A 23936-nucleotide genomic window follows, 5' to 3' on the forward strand; every position below is an offset into this window, starting at 1 on the left:
TTTAATAATCAAAATAAAAATTTACATACACATGTGGAAAAGATTTTTAAAAGGCAACTTGTCACCGAGTTTTTACCACTTAGAGTGCAGTATAATAAAGACAGACCAATTCCAGTGGTGTGTCACTTACTAGGCTTATTATTTGAGTTTAGATAATAATCTATTTAAACAGAGACTTTATCACTAGAGAACTGGTAAACCTGCTGTCTTGTAGTCCTCCATATTCATGAGCTCTGTAAAACCCACCCATTCTACATGCTACGCTCAGATGGGGTAGCAAAAACTTGGTCCCATATTCCCTTTAATGGAGTGCCTAAAAAGGATATAATAAATATAGCAGTTCTCTGGGTGAATAGTTATGCTGAAATCGTTTTCTCACAAGAATTTGATTGAAGTTATCTGCAGTCTAATCAGATTAACAGACAAGACATTATGTAAACCACACAAAAAACCCACACCACTTATTTTTGGTTTAAATGTTTTAATTAATTTGCTCAATACTTTTATATTACATGTCGATCAAAAATGGAAAAAAGTCCATTGTACCAATCACCCCAAAGAAATCAGAAGATACAAAAACTTGGCAGCAGATTAGACAAATGTGATGTACCTGTAGTCAGTGTTACTCAATGTTACACAATGATGACTGTGAAGTATTGGCTCCTCCATACACAGCACTGTAATGTCCATGTTACTTTTTATTGAGCATGTTCACTCTTGTGTACCTCACATTACCTTCGCTGCAAAGGAAGCTTTGAATTTCAATCAGTATGTACCTAAATTGTACAGAGTTCTAATGAAGCACAGTACCATATCAAATACCGTAAACACTGTACTGTGTGCATCGTGAAATGTGTCCTCCTGGGACTTTCTGGTTTGGTTATAAATGAACCTGATCTAACTTAGAAGGGTTGTATGATCTTGTGATGAAAGACTGCAGAGACACTATGTGGCTGCAGACTTATTAATTTGTACAGTGAGCACTGTGCGCAAGTCAGGATTCTCCAGATATGCCGGTGAGAGTGGGTAGTCATGTGACTACAAGTATGCAATTTGCATACATGCGGATACATACCTACTAGATGTGTTTGGCCTTGTTCAAAACAAATGAATTGAGTAAGGCCGGACACATACCTACTAGACGTGTTCGACCTTGATCAACACAAGTGAACTGAGTAAGGCCGAGCAAGTCTAGCTTGAATGTGGCTGGAAGTAAGCAAAACGCATACTTGCGGATACCTAGCAACTGCTCTCACCGGCAACACAGGATTCCAAAACTTATCACAAGACTGGACAAACCCTTTAATATGAAACCGCATGCTATAACTTCACAATTTACTATGGTTTTTTTTTTTTTTTCAGGAAGTCTGCTTGTTGTCCGTGTACAGAAATACTCTTGATTACAAGTAGTTAAAAAAAAGCTCTCTCACTACAGGGTTAAAGATGTACTTCACAAATATTCTCCTTCAACTTTAATGACTGATTAGACTCTGTGCACAGGACATCAGTGCGCATCCGTGTGCTGTCCGTGGATGTCATGTGCGGCTCAAATTAAAAACGGACATGTCCACAAAAAGACATGGAAAGCTGCAGACTATAATGGGTTCTATCCACAAATAAACATGGGTAGCACACGCATGTAAAAAAAAAAAAAAAAAATGATGTCTGAATGAGACCTTATCATGATCGTTTCCCTTTAATGCCTAGCATGTTATCATCAGAAAATGACCCATTGTTTAAATCTGCTTTGTTCTTACATGTATGCTTTTTTATAAGGAAAAAAAAAAAAAATTGCAAAGCATCCATCCCATCTTGTTCTTAATTAAAAAATAAAAAGTATAATCTTGCAATTTTCACTCTCGCCACTGAGGCTTTAAAAAAACAAACAAAAAAACATTTCCTGTCCTTTCAGGAAGAGTTTAAAGGGGTTGTCAACTACTAGCACAACCCCTTCTTGATCTAAATGTTTGGCCACAATAAAATAAAAAATGCTATACTCACCTCCTGTGGTGGCGCCGATCTAGCGGTGTCGGCACTCACGGTCCCAGGGCTCTTGTGGGGTTGCACGACATGTGGTTGCCGGCGTCCAATCAGCCCTGGCGTCACTGTCCCCGCCTTCAGACAAATTGAACATGAAAAAGAAGTCAGGATTGCAGCTGATCTCCGCCTTCCTCTTCATGTTTAATTCGACAGAAGGCGGGGACAGCGACGCCAGGCTCACATGTCATACAAACCGCACGAGAACCCCGGGACCGCGCGTACAGACACCGCTAGAACGGCCCCACACAGGCGGTGAGTATAGGAATTTTTATTTTATTGTGGCCAAACATTTATATCAAGAAGGGGCTGTGCTAGTAGTGGACAACCCCTTTAAAGCAGTTTGCTTATCGTCAGATGCAGGATTACAAGGGCAGGTAAAATATCTATACACTGCTGATAACACAGGATTCACCAGTCACAAATACTGATGTCACAACTGACCCTGCTCCCCTTCTCTACACAAATCACATTTGCACATGCTCATTAGATAATTCAATACAAAAGATGTGTTCCGAGTCTGTTCATTGTGGCTATGTACATTTCTTGTTTCCTGAAACAGGAAGCTAGAGTCTACAAAAGCCCCAGTGACCAGTGTGAAAATTGCAAGATTATTTTAAATAGAGATTATGATATGGTAAAAAAGTGTCAAATTCTGAAAAATAAATACATTAAACACAACAATTTGATTTAAGCAATAGGTATTTTTCTAGCTTTTTTTAACATTTTTATAAATAAAATGATGTCAGTTTAGAGAGGAATCCACATCAGATTTCCAACGGCTGATCCTTCAGTTTTCTGGGAGATGAGCCACTGCCAGAAGAGTCTGTCGGCAGCTCTCTCAGAGAACACAGGAGAGGAAAACATTCCTGAAAATAGAGGACTCATGACAGATAATGGTCGGCCACACAAACTAATGTATATAGGGTGCGGGAACTGAACAACTGTAAGTCGAAATTCTATTATTGGAGCGCCCTCTTCTAAACATTTTGTAAACAAGATAATTTTTTCAGTGACCACAATTAGTCAGGTTTAAAACAAAAGGGAATCTGTCACCACACCTGATCTAACAGCCCTTCATGTAATAAAATAAGCTCTGGAGGCAGAGTTATCTCCAGGCACCATCCGCCCCGGAGTCTGGAAGAGGTCACTTATATAAACTGATAAAAGAGGATTTCTCAGTAACAGCACAACTGATATGAGACACACAGGGAGGACTGTTGTCAGCAGTCTATAACCTGTATGCCCATATTAATAGTTTAGATAGGTGAAATGTGGTGACAGATTCCCTTTAAATAATAAACAGTAGCATTGTATTACATTATGAATATGCCTTAGGGCAACCCCCATTAAAGGGGTTGTTCAGCCTTAAGCTACAAGTCACTCTGGACAGCCCCTTTAAATTCTGGATTTTAGCCGAAAATATTATATTATTGCATCTGCTCAATGAGAGATGGTGGAATAACTGATGCACACAGTACAGTATTTCAAAACAAGGATAATTTTAGCCTTACAAACACTAAAAACAATGTACCCAGTGTCTCTTACATATTAGAACTGACCCAAGAGGCTGGCCAAAAGAACACCTAAAACAGTAAAACAAAAAAACCTCTATAGAAACCTACGTGCAATAGTTGAACAGAAAAGTGCAAAATGGGAAGGAAAATGCAAAACTTTATATATGTTTTTGCAAAGGGACACGGGACGGCCTTAAAGGTATGTAGCGCTTACGTATAACAAAGCAGAAAGCATTAGATGTGCTGTAATTTGTCCCAACCAAGATTGCCTACAAAGGGAGTTACTTATCTATAATGAGAGTAATGAGTGTCGCCCTCTGGAGGCCGCGCAGGTACTGCAGGGATATTACTACAGCCTAACTGCTCTGATCGCCAGGGTCACAGCTGTAGAATACGGCGATGACCTTATCATCTGGAAAGAAATATCTTAGCAATAAAGATAGACATTTCCTTTAGAGGCAATAAGAGCAAAATAAGATTTCTGTTTGGCCTCCGTTTATAAATGGACTGACATGAAAAAAAAATATTTTAAGCAGACATCACAAATACAACTGCTCTTATGCCACATACAGGCCTTATATTTCTGCTTCAAGTTTAATGATTGTTTCCAATACACTGTAATAACTTAGTTTTCCTACTGGACACCGTGCACAGGACAGCAGCAGATATGTACATATATTTATATAAGAAATACTTCTTCAGGATGGTTCACTTAAATGAAAAGCGGCTATTCCTAACACAAGAAGTCATAGTTAGGACTTAACGCAATGGTACCTGTAAATATTATCAAATAGGAGTGCATTTCTTGGTCTGTCCCTTCATTAATTTAACACCCTGCCGGCAGGAATAGTATAACAGCGTCAACCTGAGTTGTAGGTCAAGTGAATATATAAGTTCCACTTGATTTGTGTTGCCGGAGACAGAGGATCCAATAAGAAAGGCAATCGCTTGTATCTTCTGACTTGCGAAGAGCAATTTACGTAATACAAGAAGGTACCAGCTCCCGTAGTAAGAAAGGAAGTTCCAATGATTACATCTACCATTCAGTGCAGGGAGTCTTAGAACAAAACACTGCACATAAAGCTTCCATCAAGTCTCCAGTGCAGAAATTCCCCAGAATTCCATCAATGCTATTAGCTGAGAATGGAAAAAAATCCCTGTCTTCCCATGTTCAGATTTAATTTTAACCTATAAAAGGTTATTCAAAGAAAAAAAAATGCGCATATTTGGTTGCGGTAGCATTGTCCATTTAAACAAAAAAAAAAAAAATTAGGCACAATTAGGAGAAGGGACTAATAATGCAGCGTCACACTAGACATTCAGCATGTCCTCATCACTGTCATCATGAAAGGAAGCTACAGGAAGCTTGTCCTCCTTTCTACGTTCAGTAGGTCTAGATTTCCCAGTCTGTTCTTGTCCTCCGTTCGCTATTCCTATCAAGTTCTCATCACTGCCAGAAGCGTACTGGCCCACAGATCGGTTAGAATTCCTCTGTTTGTTCCTCGCAGACTGTACTCTGACTTCAGGGACAGTTAGAACCTCATCTTCACTGTCAAGATCATCAACGTGCAGTGACGTGAAGGCTCCAGCCTTAACAGTCCTAACATGACCGTTCTCATGATGTGCTTTTCCATGGTTGGCAGACACTTCTTCCATGAGCCATTCGGTTTCATTCTCCACTTCTTCTTCTGTGTTGATCTGAACAATATAAACCAGTGAGGTAAATTAAATCACAGAGAAACTGAACAAATGACAGCAATTTCAAGTTCAGACATGGAAATTTAGGACTAGAGAAATCAGAAAATGTGTAATTAACAGGAGATAAAGCTGATCACTCTGAATACATTTACATATGCAGTCAAACTACTTAAAAAGCAACTACGGTATACTTTTTTATTTCCCTTCACTATGGTGTCCTGCATAGAAAGTTATGAAAGTTTGTATTTGACTTCATTAGGGAATTTGGCTTCTTTCTTGTTCAAAAATAAGATCAGTGGCCTCCAGGATCCCTCGCTTTCTCCAGAATATATAATATCTGCATTCCCTGTCTATGTAATTGGAGCATGGATTCTGTCTGCAGTGGGGCTAACAACTCAGAAGTGTGCTAGTCACCTTGTTCTTGGCTGCGCTATCAACTATGTTTTTATAGGAAACGCCAAAGCATTTTGGAGTAAAAGGAAAATGCTTAGAATACAGGAGCCGATGCATGATTCTTGCTGCACAGAAAGGGAATACTATATTTTTCGGACAATAAGACGCATTTTTGTCCCAAAAAAAAAATTTGGGCGGAAAATGGGGATGCGTCTTATAGTCTGGATGTACTTCCCAGACACCGCATCTGGAGGCACGTTTGTCCGTCTCCTATATACTGATAAGCTCATTACCTTACAGAGATCAATCTCCTCATAACTGAAGAAGGTCACATTGACCGAAACGTCTTCTTTCGTGTACTACAATAAACCGCCTTACAAATATGTTTAAGTTGAGTGCTAGATTCATATTTGTTGCTTTAACGGTTTGGGAACCTAACCTTAGCACCATCTTGAGTTGTGCTCACGGTGTTTTCTATATCGATATGGCCGGTTCGGCAGTGCAGGGGCTCTGCGGACATTTTTTGAAAGCCCGGAGCCCTTGCACTTCCATTCCTGCAATGCGCTGGGCTCCGGGAAAATGGCTGTCGAAGGCCACCACATTGCAGCAATGGATGTGCGGGGGCTCCGAGCTTTCACAAAATGTTGGCGGAGCCCCAGAACCACCGAACCTGAAGCACCAGCCTGGGATGGGAGTCAGAACATCGCCGGACCACCAAACACCTCCTGTGACCCCGCTCCATCAGCGCTGTAGAACCCCCCACCCCCCCAGGTAAGCTAAATTCAGACTGTAAGGCTATGTGCACACGATGCAGATTTGTTGCGTTTCCACAGCGTTTTTTTCTGCGTGGAAATGAACCAAAAATGCAAAGGATTACTAAAGCAAGGTTTATTAATGACAATAGTGAAGTCTTGTGCACATGATGCAGAAAATTCCGTCCTCATTTGCAGCGGTTTATTTTCCGCAGCATGTCAATTCTTTTTCTGGATCAGCACGTTTTTCACCCATTGACTTCCATTGAGTCACTCAAATCTGCAGCAAAAAGGTTTTTGGATTTGCTGCGGATTTCATGTGGATTTGGTGCCAAAAAGGCAGCAGATGTGTTTAAAGGTTATGATGTCAGAAGGAGGAAGAGTGTATGGGCGGAGAATATAGAATAGTGCCCATCTTGGTTGACGCACATCAGCAATGGAGGTTTGACTTTAAAATGACTATTTTTTTAAATATATCTTTATTAAGCTAACAAATCCATACCCAATTCCACATACAAATCCGCATGTAAATCCACACAGAAAACACGCAGCATTTCCACTGCGTTTTCTGCCAAGAGATGCAGAATCCGCGCAGAAATTTCCCCAAGCAAATCTGCAACGTGCACACATAGCCTAAGATGGACTCCCATTTGACGCATTAATTTTTTTTCAGCATTTTCCTTCTGAAAATTTGGGGTGCGTCCGGTCCGGTACGTCTTATAGTTCGAAAAATACAGTAATAGTTGAAACACTGCAATGACTAGGATGGAAGGCCACCAGAAAATCAGCCTCAAATGGGTTGTTTCACAATTGCAATTTATTACCTATTCATCACCATTCAATCAAAAGAATGCTGCACTGATCGTTCAAGCACTGTCCGCTCCTATTAAAGTGGTAGCTGGGGTCTACTCATTCCCTCATCTATAGTTGAATGGGGTGAGTAGCATCGCGATTCCTAGCAGTTATCAGTAGACTTACCATCACTGCACCTGCTTAACTCCCTATGTGCAAGGTAACAGAGCCAGAATAGCTCTTTAAAGTTTAAGCAGACTTAAAATGCACCAAACACTAGCTAGCCCTACACCAAAAGTTTGCCTAAATGTATAACCTTTTGTAAAAAATGAGAGTAATTGACTAACTATACTCTAAAAAACTTGACTCTGGGGCGTGGCTATGCCGTGAGAGGGAGAGGACGCTGGTGAGGAGAGCTCCGCATAATCCTGACTGATCCTGGTCTCTAGACCCTTTCCTAATAACCCACTTGCTGCTGACTGAATCCTCCTTGGACGCTGGGACCCCTGGGCACTCCGTGGCAGGTCGGGAGACTGCTTCTGGGAGCGGGCGACGGGGGAGATAGGAGCGGGCGGCTGGTTCTCCCACGAGGCGGCGACCATCTTGGGCGCGCAGCTCAACTGCTGAGAGCTGCAGCACCGGCTTCCCACTGCTGCACCGCCGCTGGGGAGAGAAGAAATCTGATTGATAACCCAGGGGAGCGCGAGGTGAGTGCCCTGGGAAACGGGCCCCTGCGCGGTATCCCTCTCTGCCCATCCACTCACTGCCGGCTGGCGCCATCATTAAGGGAGGCTTTGTGCACCCTCCCCCACTGCAGCTGCCTCTGCAGGACCCCCTCCCTGGGCCACAAAGATCATCCGGACTGTGCCTAACTGCTGCCCTGGTAATCCCTCAAACGTCCCTCTGTAGTTTGATTCACAATTAACTATTACCAGCTCGCTGTGATACCCATCTGTAGTGGGCAATACCTGGATTGCACACCTTAATTTGTTTTATCAGCCGCACTGAAGACAATCATGAGCCGACTTAAGAGGCCGGGAGCGGCGGAAAAATTAAAGGAGTTTGCTAGACGTGACCCCGCTGAAAGTGCGCGGCACAATAGGAGCACATCCTCTCAAGTTCAGCGCAAAAATCGCCAGTCTGGCGGAGAGGAGGAGACGGTTCAGGAAGAATTGACCCTTAAACAAGCGTCTGCGCAGTTGATGCAGGCTCTCTCATTGACCAGGACATCCCTGACAGAGAAAATTGAGGATGTTTATACGGAGGTGGGGAGACTCCGTCAGGATATGCAGGCCATGAAGGGACGCATTACGGAGGTGGAGACGAGGGTGTCCAGGGTGGAAGATACCATTACACCCATGGAGGCTAAATTAACGAAGGTGGCGGGCTCCATGAATGCCTGGAAGAAAAAGGCGGATGATTTAGAAAACAGAATGCGCAGGAATAATATACGTATTGTTGGACTGCCTGAGCGCTCGGAAGGTCAGCATCCTGAGCAGTTTCTAGAGGATTGGCTTAAGACCTCCTTAGGGGACGAATTCTCCTCAATGTTCGCCGTTGAAAGAGCTCACAGGGTCCCTACCAGACCCCTACCTCCGGGGGCCCCACCTCGACCATTCCTGGCACGCCTGCTCAACTGCAAGGACAGAGACACCATCTTACGCCTGGCGCGCCTGAAAAGTCCTATTAAATTCAATAATGTTGTCATTTCTATCTTTCCGGACTTCTCCGTGGAGCTGCAGAAACAGCGGGCGCAGTTCTTCGAGGTCAAGAAGCGACTCAGAGACAGGAACATTGTATATTCTATGATATATCCAGCCCGGCTCCGAGTTGTCCATGAGGGTTCTTCTGTATTTTTTACGGATCCGGCGGAGGCGACTGAATGGCTGCAGTCCCTTGGGGGATCCACTGCGAGGGAGTCCTAATGCGGCGACTGTTATTTCGGATCCTTTCAACCAAAGGTCTAATTGGAGCTCTCCCGGCGAGTTCCCAGATACCAGCTATACCGGACACTGTGCTCAGTGATGTTATCCCCTTGTTCATTTTCTGTTGGGGGGTGTAAGACTGTACGCCTATGTTACTAGGTTCCTGCATTGCTTTTGCTTTTTCTTTTTTAAAAGCTTTTTTATGTTTGTCGTTGTTTAGATAGAGGCTGCAGCCGACGTCAAATTCTGCTATCTGTGTGGACTCTCTGCACCTGGCTCGGGCACCATTATACACCATATTTGAATGGATGGTAATGGGTTCTGAGCTGATTTGTATGACTTGGAATGTGAGGGGCATAAAAACCCCTCGCAAGAAAATTAAGGTATTCTCACAGGTCAGACATTGCCGTCCTCACATATTGGCCCTAGTGGAGACGCACCTGACCAGGGATACAGTTCGGTGGGTGCAGAAGCCGTGGGTGCAATGGTTTATGCATTCTCTTCACACCAGCTGCTCAAGGGGAGTTTCTCTGTTAATTCATAAGGATGTTCGGTGGGAGGGTCAGGGAAGCCCGGAGAGACCCCAAGGGACGATTTGTGTTTGTTCATGCGCTGATTGACTCTCGGAAATATGTCATCCCTTGTATTTACAATCCCCCTCCGGCTAATATATCAATTCTCCAGAGGGCATTGAGCTTCGCTTTAAGTTACCCAGACGCACATGTCATCTGTATGGGAGATTTTAATCTGGTCATGAATAGCCATCTTGATAAATTGAGACTGGGCGATGGAATACAGGGTGGGGTCCTCCCCCGGGCTCATCCCAGCTGTCACAATTCATGGCAGGTAGTGGGTGGCTAGATCTATGGAGAGTGCACCATCCAGAGACAAGGGAATACACTTGCCATTCCTCCACTAAACGCTCTCTGTCTCGCATAGACTACATTTTTGGATCCAGCAGTTTGGCGGCGTGGGTGGAGGACATTAAACACGGGAACAGGGGAGTTTCGGATCATAGTCCAGTCATTCTCAAACTTAAATATGGGCCATTGACTAACAATGGCATGGATGCTGAACCCTTTTTGGCTGAAGTTGATAACACCCCCTGATAGACCGATTGATCAGCTACGTTGCTTCGTCTCGTCCCACCCCGAACCCCGAAATGTTAATGTATTTTGGGATGCTCTTAAAGCCTATTTACGGGGTTGTTTATCCTCTACAATTTCTCACATTAAGCGAGTGACATCGGAGGAGGATGGCGAGATGGAGCGACGTCTGAAAGACTCGGAGGCAGCCTATATATCGGATCAATCTAACAGTAATAGGATAGAATGGCTGACCGCTCAAAGGTTATACGCTCAATACACGGACACCAAGACGAAACGTAAATTATTTTTTGCCCGGCAGTCTTATTTTGAGATGGGGAATCAGGCGAGTAAGTTTCTGGCCTACTTAGTACGACAGCACAATGCAACCAACACAATTCTACAGATCCGTGATTCAGATGGTACATTGGTCTCCTCAACTGAGGAGATACTAAAGTGCTTTTCTGACTATTATGGCTCATTGTACAATTCTAAGACAGATGTGGATGGCCCAGAGTGTTTGGACTATTTGTTAGATATAGAGTTTCCCACGCTAAGTCCTTCCCAACAGGCCTATATGGATGCTGAGTTTACTCTAGAGGAGGTAGAGAATGCCATACAAGGCATGGCCTCCGGGAAGGCCCCTGGGCCGGATGGATTTCCTGTGGAGTTATATAGAAAATATCAGGATATACTGGCGCCTCTTTTGTTGACAGTGTTTCGTGGGATTTGGGAGGGGGGATGCATGCCGGAGTCTTTTTATGAGGCCAATATAATAGTTCTAAAAAAGAGGGGAAGGACCCTTTGGATTGTGGATCGTATAGGCCTATATCACTAGTAAATGTGGATTATAACATTTTTACAAAAATTTTAGCCAAAAGAGTAAATACCGTTATATTGGATCTTGTACACCCTGATCAGACGGGTTTTATGCCGGGTAAGAGCACTTCCACAAATATCAGACGTGTCCAGTCAGTGGCCCAATATAGTTCTCTGGTACCGGATAATGAATGGGCATTGGCATCACTAGATGCGGCCAAGGCCTTTGACTCACTTGAATGGACTTTTCTCCGTGCATGTTTGCAGAGATATGGATTTGGCGAAAGATTCCAAAACTGGGTCAATGTCTTATACATGAAGCCCAAGGCCCGGGTCATCGTAAATAGCTCCATATCTGAATCATTTTCATTGCATAGGGGAACCCGTCAGGGGTGTCCTCTTTCCCCGGCCCTTTTTGCTCTCGCTATTGAGGCGCTGGCAATTCGTATAAGATTATCCCCTGATATCGCTGGTATAGAGATAGCGGGTCAGACGGATACCATAGGCTTATACGCTGATGATATGGTGATATTTGAGGACAAAGCAGAGGAAACCCTGACAAGAGTGATTACTACCATAAATAAATTTAGTAAATATTTTGGCCTTTACATAAATTGGGATAAATCTGCTTTGATGCCTCTTTCCCATGCTCCAATGCCACGACTTGAGACTCTCTCCCTGCTGCCCATCGTGACCAGTTTCAAATATTTGGGGGTTCATATCTCTAAGGGCAGTAAATTTGATCTACAACTCAATATACAACCACTGCTGGAGACTGTTGGGGGTAAATTTGCGATCTGGGGTAAGCTTCCATTGTCTGTAGCCGGACGTATTAATTTAATTAAAATGATATTACTCCCCAAGCTTAACTACTTTCTTCAACATAGTGCGGTGGTGGTGCCCAAATCCTTTTTTGCTCATTTAAATTCCCAAACCAAATCCTTTATTTGGGGGAAAGCCAGGCCTAAACTAAAGTTAACCATTCTACAGAGGCCCAAGAGGGGAGGGGGAGCAGCATTACCCAATTTCTTTTTATATTATCTAGCTGGACAGGCCAAGGCCTTAAATGCATGGATGCCTGGAGGTCACCTCCCGAATTCTGAGAGTCACCTTCTTCATGCTGCAGGGTCTGGTTGCCCACTAGGTATTTTAGAAATGAGGAAAATAAATGTCTCGAGACTGCTGCCTCTGCTCCATCTGGCACGATCAATATGGAGACAGATTAAGGGGGTGGTTGGATTTGGCGATGTTATAGCTGAAATGCCCCTGTGGAATAATGACTACCTCCCGGTGCTGCGTGAACATCCGTCTGCCGAGTTCTGGGTTCGGTACGGTGTCTCTACGATAGGTGATCTACACGATCATGGTACTTTAATATCCTTTGAGCAATTACAAGTCAATCGCGGTGTCCCGAGATCCCAGTTTTTCCGTTATCTACAACTAAGGTCAGCTTTTCAATCGCATATGAGAAATTTAGATATGAGTGATGCCATTTCGTCTCTGCCCTTGATAGGGATCCTCAAGTCACAAGGCCCTCAAGGTCTCATCTCCTCTCTATATACATATATGTTGTCAGTGGGGACAGAATTCGCCATAGACTCCGTTAAGAAGAAATGGGAGAGGCTCATTCCTGATACACGGGATGAGGAATTGGAAGAAATTCTGGAGTCACCAATCTGGGTGTCTCCGTCTGCCAACAACAGGATGATACAATTGTACATTATTAATCAATCATATTTGACCCCAATTCGACTCTTTAAGATGGGCCGATATCCGTCATCGAAATGTTTGAGATGTCATTCAATGGATGCAGACTTTATTCATATGATTTGGTGCTGTCCTGTTGTTGTGCAATTCTGGAGAGGGGTGACGTCATTATTAACATCCTTGGTACAAACGCCTGTTCCCATCGAACCGCTGATATGTCTGTTTGGAGTATGGGATGAGGAGACGTGGGGTCATTATGTTGGGATTTTTTTTTACGGGAGACACTGTTCATGGCACGAAAGATACTGGCACTACGATGGATGGGGAATTCACCTCCTTCTCTTGGGTCCTGGATCACTCTCGTAAATTCGATTATCCCATATGAAAGGACACTGTATCAGAATAGAGGGTGCCCAGGTAAATTTAAAAAGATTTGGGAGAGATGGAACTCCTCTCACTTTACCTTGCAGAGCGGAGATGTCGCACAGTAAACTGCTTGCTATATAGAAGTAGGCTGCAGAATAGTTAATGTTTTAGTAGATGTCGGTAAAGTTTAGAATCCAGGCAGGTTTTATTACTGGTACAATAACATAACACCATTGTGATTCAATTGATATGTCTGCTTTATTTACATACAGTTGATGCACATATTATGGCTCATGTTTTCATGCTAATTGTACATATCTATTTTGTACTAGGCTTAACATTTTGCACTGAATGTATGTATTGTAAAACTGCTTATGGTTTAATAAACGAATTTAAAAAACTTGACTCTCCAGCAGGAGACTGGTCCGAACTTCTGGGCTGTGTGACCTCCAGCATGTTGTATGGCATCACACAACCCTCCATGGCAGCCTTTGGTGTAAAAATATAAAATACTCCATGTTGCTTTTGTCTAAAGGAGTGCAGCTGGCATATTACACAGCAGTTATAGAAAGGTAACTGCTGCTATAATGATGCAGGCAGCGCTAATTCAGTCAAACACACAAGATCTTAGACTTAGATAATAAAGGCTGCTACTGAACGTCATGTCAGGTTCCCCAAGCCCAGTAAAGATGAGACCCAACTCCTGCTGGAGATTTGGCTCTTTCAAATTAAAAAGGTGCTTAAAGGGGTTTCAATTTTAAATAACATTTTAATCAATAGATCTTGGGATAATAATAATTTCCTCAATAGGAAGTGTTAAAATAATGTTCCGGTGCTGAGATAATCTTATAAATGTGCCCCTGCTATGTGCTGTGTAATGGCTGTGTGTGGGCGTACAGGGACATGGTCTAATCACACCACAGCTCCTGGGTAGGGGAGGAAGCAAAGAGTATACAGACATTACACTACGGGAAATGATTCTTTTACTGAGGCAAAACATTTCACTGCTTTTAAGTAATGTTTTACCTCACAGAACGAATCAGCTGTGATCCCATGCTGTCCTGTCTGTATACTCTTGTCTCTTCTCCTGCCCCGGAGCTGTGGTGTGATCAGATCATGTCCCTGTACGGTCAGACACGGTCAGCCATTACACAGTACACAGCAGGGGCACATTTATAGGATTATCTCAGAATAGGAATATTTTTTGAAATACACCAAATTGTGGAAATTATTATTATTCCAAGATCTATTGATTAAAATGTTATTTAAAATTAACTTTGTGTGAATACCCCTCTAAGGTCAGTTTTATTCATTTTTTTAATTATATCAGGTCAAATTTTTAGGGTTGGGCTAAGTAATGTTTAAGGAGAACTCGTCATCAGGTTCATGTGGTCTGAAATATGGGGAAACCACTGGATGTGTGATTGCAGTAAGTCATGCATTACTTCGAAACGATGCGGCTTTTCAGAGAAATCATACTTGGAGTAAACATACCTGGATGCAATTGTGCAACCAGTTTCCGATTCTTGCTGCCTGTGGTATGGGCAGCGATGAGTCGATGATGGGTTCAAATTTTTTTTTTCTAAATCAGATCATTTCTATTATCAAAACTAAAATAAAACATTTTGTATTTTCTATACACAAACACAAGTACATTACAAAAAAATAAACACGCAACTGTACGAGAAACGTTTCCCTTTAATAAAAATTATAATTAATAGGAGAACCTTGACCGAATTGTACACTACAACACAAAAACATAATGATGTATTGTTCCAGGGATCAAACAAAAACTCCTAGTCAACTTAAAACACGAATCAACCATTAAAAAATAAAATCTATATATTTGGAATCACTGTAATTGTAATCAACCACAGAATACAGTTAACAACGTCATTTTTACCGCACAGTGAACTGCCTGAATTGCTGAATTTTTCCCCCAAGCTGATCCAATTTATCCCATTTATGTTGAAAGAAAAAAAAAAGCTGTGGTTGTAGAGTGGGGATTTAGAAAAGAAACAAACAAAAAAAAAAAAAAAAAAATTTCTCTTGAGAAATTGGGAGTGAAATAAAGAAAGATATAATTGTGGTTTACTGTTCTCTCGCAATTACTAATTTCCAAGATAGGAATTGTACAGAATACGACCTGAGAGATTTAGTTTTTATGTTAACATTTAAAACAAACACAAAAAAATCTAAGCCTCGAGTCCCTGCATCTTTGGAAGCAAGCACTGATATAACTCCAGCGTAAATGTTATTTGTGAGAGCGGCTAATGAAGGATTTTAATGGAAAGTCACCATTTACCTTGGTGTATTTGTAGGACACAGTGGAACTTCTCCGGCAGCAGTTAGTTAGCTTGTACATTACAGTGTCCCTTAGAAAAGAAAAAATGAGTTAAACGTCATTAAACAAATTAGATAATGGAACAAAATAACTATTAGAAAAGTAAACAATGAATCAGCTGTGAGATATTGACAATCACTTGACTTTTATTTATCTCATAATTAATAAGCATACTACCCAAGCCCATTAATCCAACAAAGGATGGGCAACACTCCAAAGCAAGTATAAAACATATAGATCTTGCAGTAAATTGACCATACTCGGATCAAGAAGGGTCTCTCAACAACAATATACAAAAATAAATTTATTAGGCTACTTTCAGACTTGCGTTACCAGGCGCAGCGTTCGGCAGCCGCTGCGTTCGGCAGCCGCTAAGCTCTGCCCCGGCCGCGCCCCCTCCGGTCAGCTCCTCCTATGGTCGCATGACGCTGCATGCGATCAGTGTACCCTATACTTAGCGTTGGGTACGCTGGCATGTTTTTTCCGGCGCATGCGCCCTTTTTGCGCTGCGCCGTCGTGCGCCAAACGCACCTTGTTACATTTTTGTGCGCTCGACACACCAACACAGCCTGGCACACCTGAAGTACCGGTGGTAATGGCCAGATAGCAGATACTCGCCCCCGCCATCAGCACTTTCTAGCAGTCAACCACACTGTTGAACCTGCCTGTCACTTTAATCCCTATGCAAAAACATGTAAACCAACAGCCGCGGAGACACCATCACATGTTTCTCAACGCAAGCAATGACTAGCCAGGTCTTTCACCGGGAAGGAACAACCACGGGAAGGGAAGTCTCCAATGAAGGAAACCACCTATGCCAAAACATGGTATCCATCCACAGACAGCTGTTTCGGGGTATTGCCCCTCATCAGTGTGGAGTAGGAAACCGGCTAGTAGGAGCAATGCCTAGTAAAAGACTGCGAAAAGGAGGATGAGTGACCTCATGGAGATCAACATCCGACACTGCGGAGACACCATCACATGTTTCTCAATGCAGTGATTCTAGAGCAATGCCCCCATCCCTTATGGGAAACATGCAAAAACATGTAAATCAACAGCCGCGGAGACACCATCACATGTTTCTCAACGCAAGGAATGACTAGCCAGGTCTTTAGTCATTGCTTGCGTTGAGAAACATGTGATGGTGTCTCCGTGGCTGTTGATTTACATGTTTTTGCATATTTCCCATAAGGGATGGGGGCATTGCTCTAGAATCACTGCGTTGAGAAACATGTGATGGTGTCTCCGCAGTGTCGGATGTTGATCTCCATGAGGTCACTCATCCTCCTTTTCGCAGTCTTTTACTAGGCATTGCTCCTACTAGCCAGTTTCCTACTCCACACTGATGAGGGGCAATACCCCGAAACAGCTGTCTGTGGATGGATACCATGTTTTGGCATAGGTGGTTTCCTTCATTGGAGACTTGCCTTCCCGTGGTTGTTCCTTCCCGGGGAAAGACCTGGCTAGTCATTGCTTGCGTTGAGAAACATGTGATGGTGTCTCCGCGGCTGTTGATTTACATGTTTTTGCATATTTCCCATAAGGGATGGGGGCATTGCTCTAGAATCACTGCGTTGAGAAACATGTGATGGTGTCTCCGCAGTGTCGGATGTTGATCTCCATGAGGTCACTCATCCTCCTTTTCGCAGTCTTTTACTAGGCATTGCTCATACTAGTCAGTTTCCTACTCCACACTGATGAGGGGCAATACCCCGAAACAGCTGTCTGTGGATGGATACCATGTTTTGGCATAGGTGGTTTCCTTCATTGGAGACTGCCCTTCCCGTGGTTGTTCCTTCCCAGTGAAAGACCTGGCTAGTCATTGCTTGCGTTGAGAAACATGTGATAGTGTCTCCGTGGCTTTTGATTTACATGTTTTTGCATATTTCCCATAAGGGATGGGGGCATTGCTCTAGAATCACTAAGTTAAGAAACATGTGATGGTGTCTCCGCAGTGTCGGATGTTGATCTAGATGAGGTCACTCATCCTCCTTTTCGCAGTCTTTTACTAGGCATTGCTCCTACTAGCCAGTTTCCTACTCCACACTGATGAGGGGCAATACCCCGAAACAGCTGTCTGTGGATGGATACCATGTTTTGGCATAGGTGGTTTCCTTCATTGGAGACTGCCCTTCCCGTGGTTGTTCCTTCCCGGTGAAAGATCTGGCTAGTCATTGCTTGCGTTGAGAAACATGTGATGGTGTCTCCGCGGCTGTTGATTTACATGTTTTTGCATATTTCCCATAAGGGATGGGGGCATTGCTCTAGAATCACTGCGTTGAGAAACATGTGATGGTGTCTCCGCAGTGTCGGATGTTGATCTCCATGAGGTCACTCATCCTCCTTTAATCCCTATGCAGACACATGCTTGATTTATAATACTGTATTGAGGACTATGTGGGGCCTATAATACTGTATGGAGGACTATGTGGAGCCCACAAAAAAAACAAAAACAAAACAGTATGGCGAAATATATGGGGCCCATAAAACAGTATGAAGGACTATATAGGGTCCATAATACTGTATGGAGGACTTTATGGTGTCCATAATACTGTAAGGAGAACTAGGAAGGGCTCATAATAATGTATGGAGGACTGTGGGGCCCACTATACTTTATTTAGGACTATAATGAGCCCATAATACTGTATGGAAAACTGTCTTGGGCCCATAATATTGAATGGAGGACTATCTGGGGCCCATTTATACTGTATAAAGGACTATGTGAGGCCCATAATTTTGTATGGAGGACTATGTGGGGCCCATTATACTGTATGGAGGACTAAGTGGGTTTGTAGGGTTTTTCCTCTATTTGTAGGGCTATGTTGGGTCCGTTATGCTATTCGGAGAGCTATGTGGGGGGCCATTACAGTATCTGGAAGTTTATCTGGGGGCCATTATACTATTTGGAGGGCAATATGGCGGCCATTACACTGTTTGCAGGTCTACATGGGGGGTGCCATTATGCTGTTTGCAGGGTTATGTGTGGAGGGCCATTATAATGTTTGCAGGGCTCTGTGGGGGCCATTGTACCGTACGCAAGCAATTATACATTGTGAACCTTTTTGTAGGGTCTATCAGGCTGTGTAAAGGGCTGTGTGTGGGCCACTATGCCATTGCCATTTAGAGGGTTGGGGAGGGGCCCATTATTCAGCGTGGATATTTATGCTGGGGCCATACTGTAAGGAGTGCTGTGTGACCATACATTTGGGGGGGGGGGGGGGGGTCACCATATTTTGCCTGGGAGAATTGAGGGAGGAGGGGGGTACAATAGTGTCATCATACTGTCTGTGGAGGGTATTGTGGAATAGTTCACTTTTGGGGTATGGTACTGTGTTTCGGGGGTACACTATTGTTGGCATCATACTTTATGGGGGCAACGAAAGGGAAATCTAAGGGCTTCGCTATGAGGAAAACAACTGTGTATACTAATCTGTGTCCATACCTAACAGAAAAATACACTGATCCAAAAAATAAAGGCAACACTTAGACAACACAATGTAACTCCAAGTCATTCACACTTTTGTGAAATAAACCTCTCCACTTATGAAGCATCACTGATTGTGAATCAATTTTTCCTGCTGTTGCGCAAACGGAACAAACAAGAGGTGAAATGATAGGCAATTAGCAACACTGCTACTATAAAGGTGTGGTTCTGCATGTGGTGACCACAGACCATTTCTCTGTTCTCATCCTCTCTGGCTGTTTTGGTCACTTTTACATTTTGTCATTGCTCTAACCCCTAGAAGTACAGTAGCATGAGGCGGTGTCCACAACCCACAGAAGTTGTCAGGTTGTGCAGCTCATCCAAGATGGAACATCAATGTGAGCTATGGCAAGAAGGGTAGCAGAGTCTGTCAACACAGTGTCCAGAGCATGGAACAGATACCAGGAGACATGCCAGTACACCAGGAGACGGCCATAGGAATAACCATCCAGCAGCAGGACCGCTACCACCTCCTTTGTGCAAGGAGGAACAGGAGGAGCAGTGTCAGAGCTCTGTAAAATGACCTCCAGCAGACCGCTAACATTCATGTTTCTGCTAAAACTGTCAGAAACAGACTCCATGAGGGTGGTATGAGGGCCAGACGTCCACAAGTGGGTGTTGCACTTACAGCCCAAAATCGTGCAGGGCAATTGGCATTTGCCAGAGAATACCAAGATTGAAAGCCGACATTGGCACCCTGTGCTCTTCACAGATGAGTCCAGGTTCACAATGAGCACATGTGACAGACATGACAGAGTCTTGAGATGCCGTGGAGAACGTTCTGCTGCCTGCAACATCCTCCAGCATGACCGGTTTGGCAGTGGGTCAGTAATGGTGTGGGGAGGGCCGCACAGCCCTCCATATGCCAGCCAGAGGTACCATACTGATATTATATATAATTTTTTGTTTTAGGACAAGGGGAAAGAACTTCTGCTATGGGGCCTCATGATTTTTATGTACGCCCCTGAGTGGAGGTGTATGTACACTGAGACCAGATTCATGAAGAGCAGCAGTTTTCAACGTCGGAACATGTACACAGCAATGTAAATGACATTATTTTGCACTATGCTATTTTTTTGCGGATCTTTTTCAGATAGATTCCAGGCGGAATACGCTAAAAAAAAACCCACTTGTTTGCACATTCACTTACATGGGATTTATTGAGGAGAGCAGGGACCACCCTACGGGCAATTGTAAGATCATTTGTATGTGCAAAGTTTGTTTAATCTATCAGCCTCAAACTATCATGTCATGGAATCTGCTAAGGTGTTCAAAATGTTCTACAAGAATATTGCGGACAAGATGGCTTCTCAACATTACAGCAAATTAAGTGGCGGTACGGGCATGCTCTGATTAGCCCATTCTACTCGATCACAGAAATAATTTATGTCCCCAATTCATTACAGCAATTTTGTCGGAATTCTAGCATAAATAGCGTTGAATAGGCACAAAAATGTTGAGACTTTTGGCGTTTTCATACCAGCTTCTCTCAGCTAATCCAAAATGAGTCGAGTTGGGGTGTGACAACACAGGTCGTCTAATTCATGATTAGCTGTGGCATTACCTACACCTAAAATCTTACTCCAGTCAGAGACTGAAGTAAGATTTTCTGAGGAGACCCACGTCACTTGTCAGACGCTCCCGATTCATGAAGAGGTGTATTTCTCTTCATGAATCAGGAGTGTCTGACTCCACCACGCCTCTTCATCAAGAAAAATTGCAGGTCTTGATTAACGGGGCCTATATGTTATAAGTCTGGGGACCGTTATTGGCAGGGAGGCAAGTTAAACTTGTTTTTAGATTTCTTGAACCAATACATGGCTATACAGCCTTTCTGGCATTGTGCACTCTACTGCTGAAAGAATCCTATCATAGGGTAAGCAGCTGCCATGAAACGGCCAAGAAAACGTTCTCCACACCAATGTTACACCTTCACCAATCCGAACTGTTGATGCTTGACAGAAAGGACACACTGATTCATGCTAGTTGACCCAAGGAATGTGTGTGCGAATGAGGCATTGGCAATGACACCAAATTGGTCTTCTATTGCTATAACCTATGTGTTAGCAGGAACAAAGAGTTGTGCATTAAAGGCGAAGAGTGTGATGCGATCTCTGACTGGCTGGAGGAATTGTGTGAGAATATCGAGTGATCTCCGGGAAAGCCAGTGCCAACAACGCATGAATGACGCCGGCAACTGTGGTTAAAACACTGGCCCAGCTAGTTTAGCATCAACAACTCATTAACCACAGTTATTCAAAGTAGCCCAGGTCACACAATCAATGTGGATTTACACTGAAAGGGAAAACTCAGAAAATAGAATATCAGGATATAGTTTAGGTTAAGCCCTTTACCATGTTTGGCTCGTATGCAAGCTGTAAATACATCATAAAAATAAGAAGTAACAGAAAAAAAAAAACAATAATGCCAGCTCACCTTCTGTCTTTCTTGTACAATAATAGTACAACTAAACACACAACTAGAATCACCAGAAGAATGCTAAGAATGGCACCCACAGCTTGGCTCCTACCAGACAGGCCTTGATACTGATTGTCATCAGATTCACCACCGATGCCTTCTGGACTGTAACATACAAGAACAATAGACAAATCAAATAAAAAAGGTACAAGATCATTTAGAAATGACATTCTGATTAAAATATGGTGAAAAGGACAACAAATAGGATGTTACAGTATTTCCATGACATACACTTCAAAGAAATGCACCAGAAAAAAAGCCAATAACCCCTTCCAGAAATGGCAATTTTCCTTATTTGGCACTCTTGTTTTTTCCTCCTCTTTTTTCATGAGCCATAACTCATAACTCCATTCATAATACTCATATATGAGCCTTGTTTTTTTATGCTGTGACTAGCTGTAGTATTGTATGAGAATATTTATTCTACCATACAATCAACTGGAAAATGTGAAAAGTGCAATGGAATTGCAAAAAAGAAAAACCCACGCATAAATCCACAGTTTTTTTTAGGTCTTTTCTTTTTGACAATACAAAACATCAAGTGGTAAAAATTAAAAAAAAAAATAAAAATTGTGCTGCCTTTATTCATTAGGTCACTAGAGCGTTATGATCGCTTGCATTTTGTTTGAGGAGCTCCCCCTTTTTTTTAATTCTATTTTTGGGAAGATGCAACGGTTAGACCGCTTCTTGTATTTCTGGCAGGGTTGCAAGGACCGAAGAACTGCTATTTAAATTTTTATTCTTTATGGCTTTTACATAAGTCATTTTTTTACCTTTCGAATTAGGGTGCTTTTTTAAAATTTGACATATTAATTACAAACCGCTCGCGCCATCACCACATAGGTGAAGTGAGTTCATTGGCCGTGAGCTCGCAGGACCTGTCTGACGGCACTGCGAGCAGGAGAACTTTCTCACGCTCATAGTGCCCTTAGACAGGGAATAGGAGTTCACATGCAGACACTGAGCACACAGTCCTCAGTGTCTACTGGATGACAGGCTATATGGACTTATCATGCACCCATGCAGCCTGCATGTATCAGAGATGGACCCGTCATGGAACAAATGAATTAAAAGCATCTCTGCTTATTGACGCCTCTCCATTACTAACCTCTGGGCTTGATGTCACCTGATAATACAAAGGTGACATCACACCCCCCCCCCCCCAACTATCACCCCACCCAGAATTGGCGCATCTTAGAGATGTGCCTTTTCTGGGGTGGATGAGAAATTATGTTTTTAGCCTGGGGGTGAAAGTCTCCATGGCCCCTTCCTAGGCTATTAATATCAGTCCGCAGCTGTCTGCATAGCCTTTGCTGGTTATTAATTAAGGAGGTCCCTATGTCTTTTTTAGGGTCCCCCATTTTAATAGCCAGTAAAGGCTAAGTATACAGCTGTGAGCTGATATTATTAGCCTGGGAAGCTCTATGGGTATTGCCCCTTTCCCAGGCTATAAACATCGTCCTTCAGTCATCAGTTTCCCTCTGCTGGTTCCGAAAATTTCGCGGAAGCCCACACCATTGTTTCTAAAAAAAAAAAATAAACTTTTATTAACTACATACATGTACCGTAAGCGGCACACACTGTACTAATTGTATTTGTCACTGACATCTGTATATCTACCTATTCTACTTGGATTTACTGCATGTAATCCATCTCTTCTATCCTGTCGGCTACTGCTGTGATTTTACAGTATACGGCACATGAATTGGCGGTCTTTCTTCTATGTTATACACTATATATCTTTTATATATAAACATACATACATACATACACACACACACACACACACACACACACACACACACACACACACACATACATATACACACGTGCGTTTTGATGATATGTATGACATAAAAGTTAATGTTAAAATTGCATTGTAATCGGATAGCAATTGCTCTGCATTCGAATGTAAATCAGATGTGTGAAAAATTGCATGACACACGTCCTTTTTTCGATCATGTTATTGGATCGTTTTTTTTTTTTCCACACACATGGGTATGAGCCCTTGTGCAGTGTGTGGGCTTTGCACAAAACATGTTGTGGCGTGGCTAAGGGTTGTATAATTGATGGGAGATGTGTGTCTCAGAGATGGCTGGTCTCCGTAATATAAGGCATAATAGACATTCCTATATTACTGTTTTGCAAGGACCTATGGTGAGGACACAGTCAGGTGACCAGTCAGCTGCTGGGTTCGTGGGTGTGGCTACACCCTTATAATGTAGCCTACTCCTGAACCAGGCAGCTGTAGGTGGGACTAAGGCTCCCGTGTGTATTGAAGCTCCAGGTCTGAGCCTGAGTTAACGGACTTTTCGGTTTGCTTTTGCCTAAGCTAAATGCTATTTTATTTGTTACTTATTGCCTGATGGGTTTATGATTTAATAAACTACATGAACTTTAAAAAGGAACCTGCCTCCTGATTGTCTCCCGCTGCACCTGAGCGAGTAGAATCCCTACAATTGATGCTAGACGTGCGGGCAGATTTCCCAGCAGAGCCGTGAGACTATTACTGCATGTCCTTGGTCAAGTTTGCAGCAAG

General features: G+C 43.0%; 1 protein-coding gene across 1 annotated transcript in view; it reads right to left on the minus strand.

Annotated features, from left to right (window-relative positions):
* Positions 1-461: 461 nt before the first annotated feature.
* The window catches only part of IGF2R (insulin like growth factor 2 receptor), a 298648-nt gene continuing 275173 nt past the window's right edge, over positions 462-23936 (minus strand). Inside the window, exons 46-48 of the mRNA XM_073557714.1 lie at positions 21356-21502; positions 15397-15466; positions 462-5252 (exon numbers count right to left, since the gene is read on the minus strand). Coding sequence (XP_073413815.1) covers positions 4866-5252; positions 15397-15466; positions 21356-21502 — 604 coding nt within the window. The 3' untranslated portion in view covers positions 462-4865. The remainder of the gene's footprint in view (positions 5253-15396; positions 15467-21355; positions 21503-23936) is intronic.

Source organism: Dendrobates tinctorius, unplaced genomic scaffold, assembly GCF_039654945.1.
Source record: "Dendrobates tinctorius isolate UK_male_01 unplaced genomic scaffold, ASM3965494v1 ptg000250l, whole genome shotgun sequence".
Lineage (NCBI taxonomy): Eukaryota > Metazoa > Chordata > Amphibia > Anura > Dendrobatidae > Dendrobates > Dendrobates tinctorius.